Below are 16,756 nucleotides of genomic sequence, written 5' to 3'. Positions count from 1 at the left end.
ACCCTTATTCCTCAAAAATGGAGGAATAAGGGTTCTTGCGCAAAAGTTTTTTTTTGCACAAAATGGCCCCCTCTACGCTGCGTTTTTTCCTGCAAAAAAGATCAGAAGAGAATATGCAAATGAGAGCGCAAGAAATGCTAATGAGCGCTTCATTTCATTTCCTCTTCCCCAACAACCTGACAGTGTAGCCGGAGCCAGAGAGAGGCAGCAGGGTTGGGTAGCCTCTCGGGGGAGCCAGCTTCAAAGCCAGTTTCCAGGAGCACCATCTCTGCGAGGGGCAAGGAAGGCGGAGGCATGGGCGAGCCGGGCAGCTGCCGAGGGAGCCAACTGCTGGGGGCGCCTGATGGCAGCTGTAAGGGGAGCGTGGCGTCCCTTACAGCTGCCATCAGGAGCCGCGCACCCGGCTCCCGCAGCTACGGCCCGCCCGGACTGGGCCGCACTTGCACCGTGTGCCCTAGGGGCAGGCCCTGGGCTGCGCGCCAGCGGGCGTAGTCGGGCCACACATGCGCCGTGCACACTGGGGGCGGGCCTGCGCACCCTAAGGGGGTGGGCCTGCTCCCCATGGGCGGGCCCGCACATGCTCTGTGCGCCCGGGGGCGGTGCCGCGCACCCGGGGCACCGGAATACCTCGGGCCAGCCCTGGGCAGAAGCACAGTGGGTAAACAGCACGAACAGGGACTCAAGCAGTCCCCGCTCGCATCAGTTCCCACTGCAGTGCTTCAGCCTTTGAAAGGCAGCACAAACCCCAGAGGGATCTTCCTACATTTCAAAAGCCTCAATGAGAAGCAGCAAAGAGGGTGCGGGGAACAGGAGTCAGTGCTGAGAGCTACATTTAACATGCAGAGGTACAAGAGCCTGGTGGCCTTTACTATATTTAAAATGCAGTGCTATGATTAGCTAGATAACCACCATGTAACATCCTTAGTCTACACTGCATTATAGAGGCCAGAGATCCATCACTTCTCTCTCAGACACTCTAGCTCTCTCCTAAAATGTGGCCACTCTAGCCCATAGTTCATGGTGCAATGTGATGAAAAACTTGACTGTTCTCCAACTTGTCTGTCCAGAGGACAAAGAAATTAGATTGATACTTTCTGGGATTTCCAAAGCATGAATCCAATGAGACAGCATCCACACTGCAAAGCGATAGGATTTGAACAAGAGTCCTGGCTTGACTGAGGATTCACTCCTCAACCCCCACAGGATACTTGGTCTCTGAGTCTAGGTATGTCTAGACTACAGGGTTTTGTCGACAAAAGTGGACTTTTGTTGACAAAACTATACCTACATCTACACTACCGCCGAGTTCTGTCGACATAACGTCGACAGAACTCGGTAGTTTTGTCGACGGCGGTAAACCTCATTTTACAAGGAATAACGCCTTCTGTCGACAGAGTTCTGTCGACAGAAGGCGTTATTACATCTACACTGTCCTTTACATCTACACTCTCATGTCGACAAAGCAGGTTGCTTTGTCGACAGAACTGGATGTAGTCTAGACGCTCTTTGTTGACAGAAGCTTTGTCGACAGTATCTGTTGACAAAGCCTCTGTTGACAAGAGCCTGTAGTCTAGATGTACCCTCTGAGTCCTGAGTTAGTGCAGTTTGTGTATAGATGGAATGGGGTTAAGCTTGAATCTCAATTCAAACTCTGGGTTTACAATGCAGTGAAGACTACACTGATATTTTGCCACTTTCATAGTCATGGAAGTGCAACTCCCCGCTCTAAATACCACCCCCTTTGCTCCATAAAACCTCTACCTGTCAACCCCACATTTCCCAAACTTTACCCAATTTACAAAGCTCTACTCAACTTAGCATGCACCTCAGAATCCCATTTACTCTTCTCTCCACGGTCTCCTCTCAGATCTTGCATCCAAATGGTTCAGTCAGCTAATCCTAGCTTCACAAAAACAGTTATGCCAAATAAGGTGAGTAACTGTTTGTTCAATTTAAACATTTCAAAAGCAGCCTGTGTCTGAGATGTAGAGTGGGCATGTTATGTCTGGCATCTGCAGCAGAGTGGTTGTTTAGCCAGACTATAAAGGATCCCAAAGAAGTGTGTGAAAAATAGAGTTGAATATCAAAGACGGAACATTTTTAAAATGCCTCCTCTGGAAAATGTTAATATTGAACATAAAATTATATAGAAAAATTAATTTCCCACAGAAAAGTTATTGGTCCAAATGCAAAGACAAAAGAATGGGAAAAAGTAATTTAAATTTTGATCCAAGTACTAATTTCAGCTTCAACTTAATTATGGAGTTGCTACCAACATTTTAAGGGGTGTTGTTATAAACACAGGTCAACCTAAAAGGGACACTGGTTTTAGGTCCCAAACTTAAGTTGCACTACTACTACTACTGCTACTAAAAAGGTTTCTCAAAACTTAACTAAAAAATCTGGTTGCACTGAAAATTTAAACACTTCCATATAACTTTGGAAAAACAAAACAGACATTACTGCAAAAGAACCTAAAAATGAAGACTCACTATAAAAGAAAATGAAACTGACCTATATTCATGGTCCAAGCTGAATAAAATGCAGAGTAAATAGAAAGTATAAACAGTGAGAATTAAATTCTATATTCAATTTAAATAGTCTAATAGGTTAGTAATAGTTACAAAACTCTAGGAATAATTCCTCATCTACAATTGTATAAAACTAACCTCAATAATTTTACTAAACTGGGACAAACTGAAACATGAAAGCAACCCAAAACCAGACCAAAGAGCATTTCCAGTAAATAGAAAAATCAAAATATATTTGTTTGGAAAGATCTCTTCCAAGGACACTAAACAACGAAAGTAATATTGTTAATACTAAAATAAAAACAGATACACCTGGAAATAGATAGGGAACACTATGCTACATAGAGCAAAGGAAGACAGTTTGAAACATTTAAAATATATATCTATTTTGCAATCATGCATGTTTATTATCCAAATTTCACATTCCCACTTTAGCCACAGAACGGTCGGGAAGAACTATACGTCTGAAAATATGTTTGGTCTAAACCAAAAAGATCATGCTCATACCCCAACAATAGTTTTATATTTGAACCCTACCAAAATTGTAGATGGATAATAATAGTCTACGGTTTCCTTTAGGAATTACCATAAAGAAATACGTAAAAATCAAAATAAAAACCAGAAATGGTACGGCTGTTCTCTGAAACTTTCAGAGACTTGGAAACTTATCAGATGTTTATGAGTAAGGTTCTATTTTCTCCGTAAATACGTAAAATAGATTATGGGTGAAATTCTGCCTTATTGAAGTCAAAGGGAAACCTGTTTAACCTTAATGGGGACAGGGTTTCACCACATATTTTGTATGTGTGTTCTATATGCTATATGTTTTTAACTGTTATTTTTTTCCATAGGCTTGAAGAGTTAACTCTGCTTTACTTGATAGGTCCAACTTTGCAAAACTAAAGAAATTGCAGTTATGTTTAAACTTTTAATGATATGGACATGAAATTTTTAAGTCATGACTATCCAATAAATTGTTGGACAAGGGATAAAATCTTGGTGAAAATTATGGATTGGGTTTCAAAAGGAACTTAAGGAAGTCACTGGTGCCCAACTCAGTGGAATTCAATGGGAACTGGGCATCTAATTAAATCCCTTTAGCCTCTTTGAAAATCTCACTCTTTGAACATAAGACCAACAAGTCTGAAGTTCTGCACAATCACATCATCTTTAGAAAGATAGTGCACCATGACCACATTGACAACTCTACTGAGCTGTAGGTAGGTAAGTTTGAATACTGATCAGATACAATAAGATTGGTTTGACAGTCACAATGCCTTACCAAAATGAATGGAAAAGAAACGGCTTAACTTAAGTCTTATCTACACCAGGGAATATTATAGTAACATTTCACTGGGATGTTAAAATCAAGAAGACAAGAGGCAGAATTAAAAAATTCCCTGGTGCAGAAAACTGCAATGCTAAAATGCTATTCCAAAAATTCCCCAGTGCTTTAGGGTCAATTCCTCAGGAACTTGGAAGCAGCTTACAAATACATCTCTAATACAGCCCATTAAAGTAAGATTAAGTTTGATAAATTATTGTCACATTAGCCTTTATAATTGATGTTACATTGTTTGATGCATCAATCTTACAGTATTAACACATTAAGGGTAAAGGATCAAATTCAGTGCACAGTGACACAAATGGGCTAATTTTGGCCAAATAACTACCTCTTGATAAACCATCTTATCCATAAAAGTGTAAAATATACTACTGTAATATATGTCTCAATAAGATGGTCATCAAGGAAGTACTGAAAAAATAGTTCTTAGAATATCATCCAGAAACTATTTCAATAGTGATACAGTTAATACCTATCACTTGAGCACAACACGTAGATAAAAATGATTAACTTATATACTGTTTAGAATAGCAACTCTCACAGATAAAAAATCTCCTAACATTTTTTCCAAAAATATTGTTTGGAAAAATATGGGTTGTGAATTATCTTAAGTAAGTTTCCAACTTGCTCCTTCATGTTATTTCCATTAAATCATGGCAACGTCAGTCCAATCTTATTGATTTGTTCCAACACTCAGCAACAGAAAGGTCAAGAATGTTATAAGAAGCCTAAAGACGTGTGATCCAACATCATTTGGACTGCCACAAACTACAGAAAACATCTAACAAATTAACAATTTGCAAACAGCACATAAGCAAAGCCTTCCAATCACCAGATTCCCCTCTCCTATTTTTATTTTTATGTGAAGAGAAATAGAAATCAAACATACCTCTTTAAATGCTATATTAGATTGAAGCAAGGTACTAGATAATATAGCCTTATGAAATGTGAATTTTGGACAATTAAGTTATTTATAAAAAAAAAAGCAAAAGAAAGCCAAGCAAAGTAATGCCATCCCATATTATTTAGTAAACAGAAACCACACTCCACTAAAAAGGAGCAAAAAAAAGAAAAAGCGGCAAGAGCTGGCAGAATCACTGATGGCCAATCACCTGCGATTTTCATCCAGCACATCCAAGACCTGCTGATAAGCCCTACGAGTAGAAGACTGGATAAGCGACAAAATGCCACGAGCAGAGTAAATATTAGATCCATCTTCAGGTAACATATGAGGATAGACACGAGCCTGTTGTAGTGATGGTGTCACACTGTTTGTGCATAGCAAATGAAGAGAAAAACATTGTTGTCAGATTTTAAATAAAGAACTTCTTCAGCTAGCCCCAGTTCCAAAGTCTAAGCTGATTCCATTTGATCTTACCCTTTTCTCACCAATACCAGGTAAACACTGTCAAAAAAAGTAGTAGATGGAGTCACAATTACATTTGTTTATGATCTTAGGAATCAAATGCAAATTATATTACACAAAACTATGATTTTGGTACAGATATTTAGGGTGGTTTTTTTTCAGAAGTTCTCAGACTCACTGACATCAATGGGAGCCAAGACAGGCCGACATTTTACATTTTTGAAAATCCTACCCATAATCTCTTCTGAAGTAGTACTTAAAGAGAACTATGTATTAATGGAACCATGTCAACCTGGCATACTTCCATATTTGAAGCGCAAAAAAAAAAAAAAAAAAAAAGTATCTCACGTTTAACAATAAAAGAGCAAGATTACAGTAGTATTTTGATTTGCCTGTGTCTGACTGCTAAGTTACCAAGATTTAACTATAAGAAGTTAAAATAAAACTACAAAATTAATTTTCCAAAGACGATGAAGTATATGAAATGAAATTCTGATCATTCTTTTAAAGAGAAGAGAACTGAGTTTAAAATTTAAACACTACAGGTTCTTTTGTACATGATTTTACAAATATCTCTGCTGGACACTACTAAATTCTGATAAAATAACTGAGTTGTACATGTAGTCCTCTTATTAGCTTTCCATTATCCTTATAGGCCTTTACACCAAGATATTTAAGGAAGATAAACACAAATTTAAGTAATCATGACATGCTTGTTTTACCCGAATTCCTTCTTTTTATATTGGTAACCTAATAATTATGTTTGAAAAAGTCTAATTCACTGTGTTCTTTTGAACTCTGAGATGGCTTTTACTCCAAGACGATTGCTCATGACCAGCACTGGATATTCCTTTGATCTTTGTGCACTGTTTCTGCTTTATTTCTACAATATTCTAACTTTGAGTACCAATCTTTCTGATTTTTTTTGCTTGTGTTCCAGGAAACTTAAGTGAAGTATTAATGGTGGAAATCAGTATACTTAATGTTTTGATCCTTCCTTAGCTAGATGAGTTTTTTATTGTTTAGTTATTCTTAGATTGTGGAAGGAGTGTTCAGCTGGTGCGGAGATTAAAACACAAGGTGTGACAAAACCCACCTGTTTTGAAAAGGAGGGTCAGCATCATACTGGCCATCAGTCCACTCACAGCAGTGACAGCACAAGGCAGAGGGTCAACAGGAATGCAAAGGCTGGATTTCTGATCCCCACTCCAAAGATCCATCCTTATGTCTTCGTGAGATGAGTAATTACTTTTACTTCTACTTCACAGTATCTTGAGATGTGATAGCTTCAGATGTAAACTAAGCTTTTGTTCAGAAATCATAAATTACCTTTGGGCTTGATGGACAATGACCAAAATGGTGTATATTGGAAGATATTCATTTTCAAGAGATTTTGATGATGTAGCACTTAGGCAAGAATTTACAGAAATAGAAACAAACTTACCATTTTATTGTTTTCTCTGTATTCTTCTGCACTTGAAACCCCTTCCCTTACACTGTGCCTTCCTTTTTCCATATTTAAGATTACTTTTACATTTGTGATTAAAAGCATTAGTCATGGCAATACCATTTTATCCTGCTTTGCACTGTGACTACATATTATAAATATCCATTGGAAAAACTTAAAGAGGCAGGGAACAGGTGCAGGCAAGAAGATCTTGCCCCTCAAGTAAATTCTTTGGATATCATTTCCCAGTTTGAATCTGCAGAGTTACAGGTGACAGGGAAGGTATCAAAGTACAGGGTATCAAGTATCAGAGGGGTAGCTGTGTTAGTCTGAATCTGCAAAAGCGACGAGGAGTCCTGTGGCACCTTATAGACTAACTGAAGTGTAGGAGCATAAGCTTTCGTGGGCAAAGACCCACTTCGTCAGATGCATGTAGGGTACAGGGTACTTCATATTAACCCTCATTTCCCTTGACCCTAACAAAAAAACCCACCACAGTTTTAGTAGGATGGTGCAATCAGCAGGGGAAACAAAAGACCCTCCTCACATTCTTAAGCTACAATAATTTTGTAACCATATTGCTGGTAGACTAAAATGAAACACAATATTTGGGTTATCTATCAATGCATCTTAAGAACTAAAATGCAGAATAGTGAACAGAAAAAGACAGAAAATGTACAAGAGCATTAAACAATGGATGACAGCTTGGAAATGGCAACAAATATGGAGGCTGGACATACTACAAACTGCAGAATGCTGCAGGCCTCCCTCTAGTCTCCCCTTATCCTCAAGGCTATAGTACTAAACACCACAGTAATGTCATCAATACACAAAAGCTTTTGTTAAGGGAATTACTGAATAGAAACTGCATATTGTACTTCTAGTAGACATTTTGCATTAAACAGCTGTACTGAATAAATTGAAGCTCTCAACAATAATGAGCTGCTTGAATTTGTATACCATCAATTTATTGATGCTATACAATTGTCTGAATTATTTTTGAGAACATCAAATGGCTTTACATAGTGGATAAATATTATCACTCAATTTAACAGAATAAAACCAATTATCAGAGTGATTTAAGTGACTTCTATAACATCACAGAGCAAGCTAAAGTCAGCTGAGAATAGAATCCAGAGCTACACGACTCCTAGTCCTTAATATAACTGCTAGTCCACTATACTATGTCTAGTTCAATGAGCCACAGTGAACACTGCTTTATAGGCTGCTCATAAGAAAGGTCTCAGAGATTATTCAAGTAATAAAATGTATTTGTTTTTGGATAGGACTGAAACTACAGAACAGGAAAAGAATACTTAAGAAAGTTTTCCCCACAAAGGCAATTTGTCAACTTATATATCCTTCTAAACTAGATAATCAGTGTAAGGGAAACCCTTCCATATTGATTCTGACCAAGCTTGGTAACTATTATGCAGATACAGGTTGAAGTTTCAGGGGCAGAAAATGAATTGTATAAGAAAACAAAAAGAGAGAAGGAAAACTGAATTGTGTTAACTCTAGGGATGCCAATGCATAGACAACTACACAATTAACTAATAAACCCAGGTTTATCAGTTAATCCTGTTGACTACACGCATACCCTCCCTTGCTGCCTCTGTATCAGGAGGGTGGGAGCCGATTCCTGTGGGGAGGACCACATCTGTATGCTCCCAGAGGCAGCAGCGCAGAGGTGATGGGGGCAGGAGGGAGCTGATACGCGCGAGCCGGCTTTTAAGCTGGCTCTATTGACCCACCAACCCCCCGCTTGCTGCCTCTGCAGTGTCGCCTGTCCTCCCCCCTCCATGCTGCTGCCTCTATCAGGGGGGGCAGAGGAGGCTGCCATGAAGCAGTCTCTGTCCACTGTGGCCTGTGCTCTCCACAGACAGGTTGTTCTGCAGAAACAGCCCCTGTCCACAGGGGGTCCAAGCTCGGACCCTTCCCCCCCGCCTCCAGACAGGGACTGCTGCCACCCTGCACTGCTGTCTGTATCAGAGGTAGCAGCAGACAGGAGCCGGTCTTCACAGGAAGCCAGTTTTTAAACTGGCTCCCGCCTTGGACCAGGTCCCGCCTACCAGGCCGCTCTATTAGAGACAGCTGTGCAGGGTGGCGGGGGCCCCCCAGGAGTGGGGTGGGAGCACAATGGCTGCCAGCCCCACCTCCAGGAGCTATCAAATAGTCGTGTAACCACTAAAATTTGATGCATTTACACGACTATTCAATTACACGCTATCTAATATTCCTAGTTAATCCCACTTTTGCGATCGCTGCTGAGGATTCAAGAGCATACACCTATAACAGATTCATTTGTTAAGTCTCTGAAGTTACTTCTACATAGCATTTGAACACTCATGACTGGTAGGGTCAGCTGACTTGGGCCCACAGGCCCAGGTTAAAAATTGTTCTGCAAAATGGCAGGGGCCAAAAACCCTCACAGATGTGGCCTCCAACTGGGAAGCAGGAAAAAAAAAAAAATAAATAAATAAAAAAAAGACAATCCCCTCATGCTTCAGCCCCACAGGGGAGGGAGGGGAGTGCTGAGGCTCAGGGCTCACCCACAGGGCTAGATTAACTCTTCTGGAGGCTTGGAGCTAGTGGCTTTTGTGGGATCCCCTAGGCTCTGGGGTGGGGACAAAAATCAGGGGTTTAATGTGTGGGAGTGAACTGTGGATGAGGGTGCGTGTTGTGGGTTAGTGGTTGGGTGCAGGAGTGGGCTAAGGGTGAGAGTATGGGAGGGAGAGTGTGGGAGAAGGCTGGGAGTGGGAACATGGGCTAGGGGTGAGCATGCGGAGTCTGGGTGACAGGTAGGGTGCAGAAGCATGCTGGGTGTGTGTAAGGGTTTGACATTTGGGTAGGAGGACTCTAGGTACTGTACTATCTACAAAAACTTTCCCTGACCTTATTTTGTCTTTTCTGTTTTTGTAATTACATGTTTTTGTGACTGAATACTATTTTGCTGCAGAGATTTCACAAGAGGCATTTTCATGAAGCATTCTAGCAAGTTTGTAATACAGGCTGCTTAAACATCTAAGTGAAAGATGTGCACCTGGATGAAACTGAACAAGATGGGAAATGATTGAAACAATGCACTGAGCAGAACTTGGCTACACTGTAAAATATTTAATATGTATGGTTTAACAGCGTTTGCAGGAATGCCAGTAGAGATATCTTGTTATTCAGATTTCAATTTGACTTATGCTTCTAAAGGAACAAATTTCCAGTAAACAGATTTTTAGCTAATCAGGGTGACTAGATAGTTTTAACACAGATTAATTAAGATGTATTAGGAGTTAACCGCATGTTCTCATTTCTCAAATGTAAACATCATCATCTTCTTCCCCCACATGTTGCCAGAAAAACAGCATTTCTCAAACTGTGAGGTTACTCTCCCTAAGCAGTTGCCAGCCTTTCTCCAGGAAAAGGAGAGAATAAATAAATATTCTCCTCTTCTGCATACTCTTGCTGGATCACTTGGTTTAGAACCAAAAGTAATAAGTCCTTGAATTTAGTATCAGATAGTAATAACAAAAGGAAAGCTGTTTCCCAGACTAAGCAGAAATGATGAAGACTGTCCATACATTGAACATATTCTCTTTTTTGCTTTGCGACTATGTTTTTAGTGGAGACTCTCCCTCCTTAACTTCTGCCTCCACTTAAACTATGAGAGAGTTTCCACTAATGCAAGCCCAAGTATTTCTCTCCCCTGTACCTTACAAGAGGAACAACGTGTAAAGTTTGAGAAATCCTGCAACAGAATCACAGGTATAAGCCAGGTACTCAGCATACTAAGAACTATTTCAAGAACTATGCATTGAATTATAGACATTCTAATAAGATTAGTAGTGCAGAGAGCTACACAATTAGAAACACTCTTGATTTTCATGTATTGTAATTAACAGACAGGCTTACGTGTAGTCCTTAGTTGAGAAGAGTGACTGGAACCGTGTCATTTTATTTCTTGGGACAGTATCTGATCTGTGCAACCTTGAATAATAATTGTGATTCTCTTAAATAAGAGTCCTTATAAATAAATGGAAGGTAATTTAGAGAATCATCATAATTGCTGCCCCACAGTTAGTTACTGTACCAACTAGTGCCTAGTCATTATCATGTCAACTGGTCCTTACAATTAGATTCTCAAATGTTTGTAACGGGCACTGTCCAACCCGAATCCCATTACTAAGTATCATGACAGCTATTACATGCAATAGGTTCACAAGAAGGTAGATGACAACACATTCAGCAACATCTGTCAACTCTTTTCCACCATCCCCATATGACAATCAGGAACAGCACCAACTCCTTCCCTCAAATCCAGGATAGATCTTCCAAGTATATTTTTATTTCTTAACAAATAGTCTGGTAGCACTTTAAAGACTAACAAAACATGTAGATGGTATCATGAGCTTTGAGACTGCCATCTATGTGTTTTGTTAGTCTTTAAAGTGCTACCAGACTATTTGTTGTTTTTTAAGTTTATCCTGTACAGACTAACTCAGCTACCCCTTTCTAGATTTTTATTTCTGTCACTCTTACAACACACGTAATGAAATGCACACAAACCAGCAGTCCATCTTAATTCCAAAATACTGTCTCTGTTAAAAGTCAGGTATTTAATATACATTTTTATAGAATCACTCACTCATCACTGTGGCAGTTGACTTCGCACAATGACTCCACAAAGTCAACTGCCATAAATTTGTGATATTTTGGAGGAAAAGATAAAAGATGAAGCTGCAATTTGCAAAGGAGCTTAACTATGTTAGGCACTCAACTCCCACTGACCTTCAGTAGAAGACGAGTGCTTAATTCCCCTTAAATTCCTTTGAAAATATCAGCCCTGATCTGTACAGTATTACAGCTATTCGAGGTACAATGTGCTTCCAGAAAATGTTAAAAAGCAGAATAGAAAAGTCTAACTCTCCCATTCCCTGTTTTAAAAAGCCAGACGTGCATAAGAATCATTTTAACACACTAGTTATGCTCTGAATTATTCTAGGTTAGCAGGACTAGTTTAAACATGATATAAACAGTTTTTCTGGCCAGCGTGGATGGGGAATAAGATTTAAAAATACAGTGTTCCAGGCTGTGGTTCTGCTACTATGTTCTAGTCTAGACAATATTTTAAATGGCTGTGTGCTATCTGCATTAGTTATACAAACTGTATTTACAATAGATTCTGCAGATTAATCTTCAGGTTAGATGGAGATTTATTGAGATACTGGAGTGGACAGTGTAGAATGATATTTGGCTGTCAGGCCAGCCAATATGTAAAATTAGATAAAGATGGCAAGATAAGCAAGGGTTAAATATCCTCTAAGAGGCAAAATGTTTTGACAGGGCTATCTTTTTAATTAAAGGGTTTAATGTGACTTGAATTTAGCCTGCAAAGCATGGGTTCTTCTACTGTTTGTGGAGGAAAGTACATTGGACCCACCCAAACACAAGAATATAAGCCTACAATTACTCAAATAAGGTTCTGTCAATAATTCAGCATATTTTAGAAACTGTGATCTTTACAGCTGAACAGAATGAAAAGCTAACACATATTTCATATAATATATAGGCTTATCATCCAAGTCACATTTGTTTAGATCCAACAATCACATTCCTAATTCTAATTAGAACACAGATGTGGCACTTTTAGACAATAGTACAAGGAATACAAGGCACAACTGCAACGATTAAAAAAGAAAAATTAAAACAAACAAACAGCCAGCTGGTTGTGTTTTTTACCATGGTAAAAAAAAAAGTTACTCAAACTGTTTTTTAAAAAAAGCTTCAGAACTCAAAGACTCCACATGAATGATAAAGGAGACACAGAGTAGGCTTCAATATGATGTTTCCTGAATGCTATATGAAAAAACTGAAGTCTAATAAAAATTTAACTATTTAAATATTCTACTAGATTTCATCAAACGGGGACGAAATGTACATGATTACAATGTTTCCACATACCCCTTTTTATTGGGTGTGGATGTATCTGCCACTATCCAGCCTATCAATATGAAAATATATTGATAGATTTCAAATAAGTAGTTTTCTCTACTGTCAAAAATACAATTTATGTAATTTTGAGGCTACACCAATTTCATTGCTCTTATTTAATGGATCACATGAAAGTAGGGACATCTGACATATAGAGTAGAATTCAATTTCTTGAAAAAAATAACTTGAAAACTTCAGAGAAAGTATTTCATACAAAATCATGATCTGATCATCTCTTAAGTTACAGAAAGAAAAATAGAAGTTACATGGAAAAGCAGCTGAGCCAAAGTCGTGATCTGCAACTCATAGCAGAAAATAGCAAAAGCACAAATAAAAAAGATCCCAAACTACTAAGAGAATGGGGAAGATTATATTGTAAATGTAGTCAGCCAACTGCACAAAAAACAAGGTTAAAAAGTTAGTTATTCAGAAAACATCTCTCAATTGTAGAATGTTCAAACTTGTTGTCACTTACCAAGGATTCAGGGTTAGAAATAAGTGTACCAAACATCAACTGGAAAAGCAGAGGGTAGGAAAGAGAAAAGAAAACAATCAAATTGCCCTAAAGTCACTGCATCCCAGATCTCTACTCACATTGAATCATTTCTGACCAATTGACCATTTTGACGAGCAGCGTTTTCACTCATGGAACGCTCTCTCTTCAATCTTCCCACTGAACGAACCTGCAAAGACAAAAAAATGGAAGGAGACAAAGAGAGGGAGAGAAAGTGTTTTTCATGATTGTCTCAAGAGTACAGGGCTAAAGGCTATTGACTGAATCTGCCCACAGACACATTCATTGCTTTCATTAGTATGAAAGTGAGTACAAAAGTGTATCTGGTGGCAGAATCTAGATTTGTTTATTTAGAACTGAGTTTCAAATACAGTGCAACAATCCTATTTATCCCAAATGAAACACTTTGAATAAATGGCATTTTAGACAGACAGGTTGGCAAGGTACTATCTTTTACTGGACCAACTTGTATTAGTGAGAACAACAAGCTTTCAAGTAAGTTCCCATGAGCTGGAAAAAAATTCTCTAATCTCCAAAGCCTCTCTCTCTCTCCTCACCAGATATTGATTCAATAGCAGATATTACCTCACCACCTTGTCTTTTCAACTTCTGTGGGTGAAACAAACAAACTTTTGAGCTAAACAGAGCTCTCTTCAGGCCTTGAAAAAGGTGTTCAGTGCTACTGCTAAATGTAAGGTGTTTCGCCTAAACTGTTAACAACACATATTCTAAAGGCAGGGTTTCTCAGCAATTGGTCAATACATCAATGCCTATCCCTAAGACCTCTCTAAGGGTATGTCTACACTTGCACCCTCTTTCAGTAGAGGGATGCAAATGAAGACATTCCAAATGAAATGGATTTAAATATCCCTCACTTCATTTGCATAATCACATTATGGCACTATTTCGAAATAAAACACACTGTGTAGATGCGTTATTTTGAGAGAAAAATCTTTCTCTCGAAATAAACCTCATTTTATGAGGAATAAGGGTTAACAGTTATTTTAAGAGAAGGACACAGCATGTTTTATTTCAAAATAGCACCATAACGCAATTACGCAAATGAAGTGCAGGATATTTAAATCCTGGCTTCATTTGCAATTTCGAATGTCTTCATTTGCATCCCTCTAATGAAAGAGGGTGCAAGTGTAGACATACCCTAACAGATTAGGAAATCACGAAGTCAGACCCTGGTATCAAAAAGGTTGAGAAACAGTGTTCCCATGGTCTATTCAAGATGGCATAGCCTGTTAACACCCTGGCAGCCACAAGACCAAAAAAAGGGGGGGAATTGTGGGTTACACATTGTAATTAGCCAGCATCTTTCTTAAGACCAGCATTTTTGTCTTATTTTCCTGTGTTAGCTCATTTGAAAGTGTAGCAATTGTCTGATTTCAGCCATGTAGCCATTGTTGGGCCTTTTAGTACACTGTGAAAGGCACATCACATGTTCTGATGAGCATGTGTAGGACCCATGCACTTTGAAAGGTGTATTGTGGTAGGTATTGGAATTTTAGATGGATGGTTAATAGAAACAATAATGGACACAATGGATGAGGAAGCAATCCATTATGTCCATTATTGTTTCTAATAACCATCCACACAATTATTAGTGGGCTTCTGTCCTTTCTAAACCTAAATCAGTAATTCCATATTTTACACATGCAATTTAATAAATGTTTAGCTACTTAGAAAATTGAGACACAGAACATATCTGTTAGGTCACCTAATCCATCTCTATGCCAGTGCTATCTTGTTCCCCAAGATATTTTTTACAACATTCTGCTTAATATTAATTATGTCAACAGGAGATACGGTTTTTCATGCAGATCTCTGATTCTTTTTTAATCCCACTAATCCTTTGCTCTTAATAATATCCTGTGGCAGTGAGGTCCATTGGTTAATTATATACTGCATACAAATAATCCCTTCATCAGTTTTAATTAGTTGTCTGTTTCATTTGTTGTCTCCTTATGCTAGCATTATAAAAAAGTATAAATAGGAACTCCTGATTTACCCCCTCTAAACAGCATTATTTTATATCTTTAGTTTATCATCTCTTATTTATTTAATCTAAAACATACAGTTCCAATTGCTTTTTAATATTCCTTGTATTGAAGTTTTGCATCTCTAATTAGTTTCATTGTCCTTTGCTGAATCCTTTCTATTTCTGCCATGTTCTCTGTGAGATGGAGTGACTGGAATTGAAATATTCAAGGAAATGACTTTAATAACCTTATGCCATTAGTCTTTTTGACCTGCTGTTAGATTTAGCAAATACTTTAATTGAACTAAGGACACTTAGCTTCCTGAATCTTTTACTTAATTAAGAACCCAATAATGTGTTTTCAACACACTTTGACATAAATACTCTGCACTGACTTAGACACCAAGGGTGCATCTACACAGCACCCTAAACTCGAAATAAGGTATACCATTTGTCCTCGTAAATTGCGCATCTTACTTTGACTGAATTTCGAAATTTGGCACATCTACACAGCACCAGATTTCAAAATAAGGTGCTATTTCAAGACATCCTTAACCCTTGTGGAACGAGGATCACAGGGATAATGAAATAGGTCTCGAAATAGCGGGTGCATTCAAAAGATGCAGAGTAGCTATTTTGGGATACTTCTGGAAGTAGCTGTGTAGATGCACCCCTAGAATTTTTCTGATGCAATTTAAATGTGGCCAAATTACAGCATAAGCATCTGGAAAATAGGGAATAAAATGAAAATACGGACAGCCATGGCTATAATATAGACACTTACCTATTAGAGATGATTAGAAAAATATTTTGCACTAAAGATTTTTTTTCACTGACTTTTTAGTTTTTTTGATAACCTGAAAAATGTCAGTGAACACAGAATTTTCTTGTTTAACATTCCCTTTAGTCAAAAAAAGGGATTTTATTTTTTAAACCAGTTCTAAAGATGGTATCTAAGGTCTATATTCCTTTTGACTGACAAATGGTTAGAAGATTACCTTATTACTAGTAAGATACACAGTACTTTATAAAACATTTTTATAGCTACCCTTTTATGGTAAAAAAAACCTGATCTGGATCACAATGTAGGATCATTCACCATCCCATTTTTCTTCAGTAAACGTTCACAACTAGGAAAGTGGAAAAAAAAATAAAAAAAATACTAGCCTCTTCACTCTGAGGTGTCTGTGGTGGGGGTCTTTCTAGATCCAGAAAATCTAGTGGTCGCTCACTAAGTGAGATCACCCGAGGAGGAGTTTTCAGTGACAGAGGCTTGAACGGGGCAGGCTGTATAAGGTCCAGATCTGATGGTCTAGAAAATGGAGTATCTTCATTATTACCTGCAACAACATAGTTGAGATTAAAGTGTTTACTTGATATTGATTAAAGTAATGGGTGAAAAGTTAGTGAAAGTTCAAGACAACAAAGAAATCCCTCACAATTCTATGAATAGACCAAATGTTTGCAAGAATACTTATGGAAACATAACAAAAATATATTCTGTGCTCCAGAATAGCTTTACCATAGCCTGTTTCTTCTAGATTTAGCTATTATTCACCTATGTATCCCCACTGAGATAGT

At 38.3% G+C, this 16,756-nt stretch overlaps 1 protein-coding gene across 13 annotated transcripts in view; it reads right to left on the bottom strand.

Annotated features, from left to right (window-relative positions):
- The window catches only part of MFF (mitochondrial fission factor), a 48,906-nt gene that overhangs the window by 19,943 nt on the left and 12,207 nt on the right, over positions 1 to 16,756 (bottom strand). For 7 of the 13 annotated variants that reach the window (XM_075937593.1, XM_075937592.1, XM_014571937.3 and 4 more), the window contains 4 exons: positions 16,343 to 16,515; positions 13,269 to 13,357; positions 10,596 to 10,670; positions 4,989 to 5,144 (listed from right to left, as the gene is read on the bottom strand). In XM_075937593.1, the coding sequence (XP_075793708.1) occupies positions 4,989 to 5,144; positions 10,596 to 10,670; positions 13,269 to 13,357; positions 16,343 to 16,515 (493 nt within the window). The remainder of the gene's footprint in view (positions 1 to 4,988; positions 5,145 to 10,595; positions 10,671 to 13,268; positions 13,358 to 16,342; positions 16,516 to 16,756) is intronic. The other 6 variants (XM_006119898.4, XM_075937594.1, XM_006119892.4 and 3 more) reach the window with 3 other exon arrangements.

The sequence above is a fragment of the Pelodiscus sinensis genome, chromosome 10 (genome assembly GCF_049634645.1).
Source record: "Pelodiscus sinensis isolate JC-2024 chromosome 10, ASM4963464v1, whole genome shotgun sequence".
Classification (NCBI taxonomy): domain Eukaryota; kingdom Metazoa; phylum Chordata; order Testudines; family Trionychidae; genus Pelodiscus; species Pelodiscus sinensis.
This window is presented reverse-complemented; position numbering and strand designations above follow the sequence as displayed.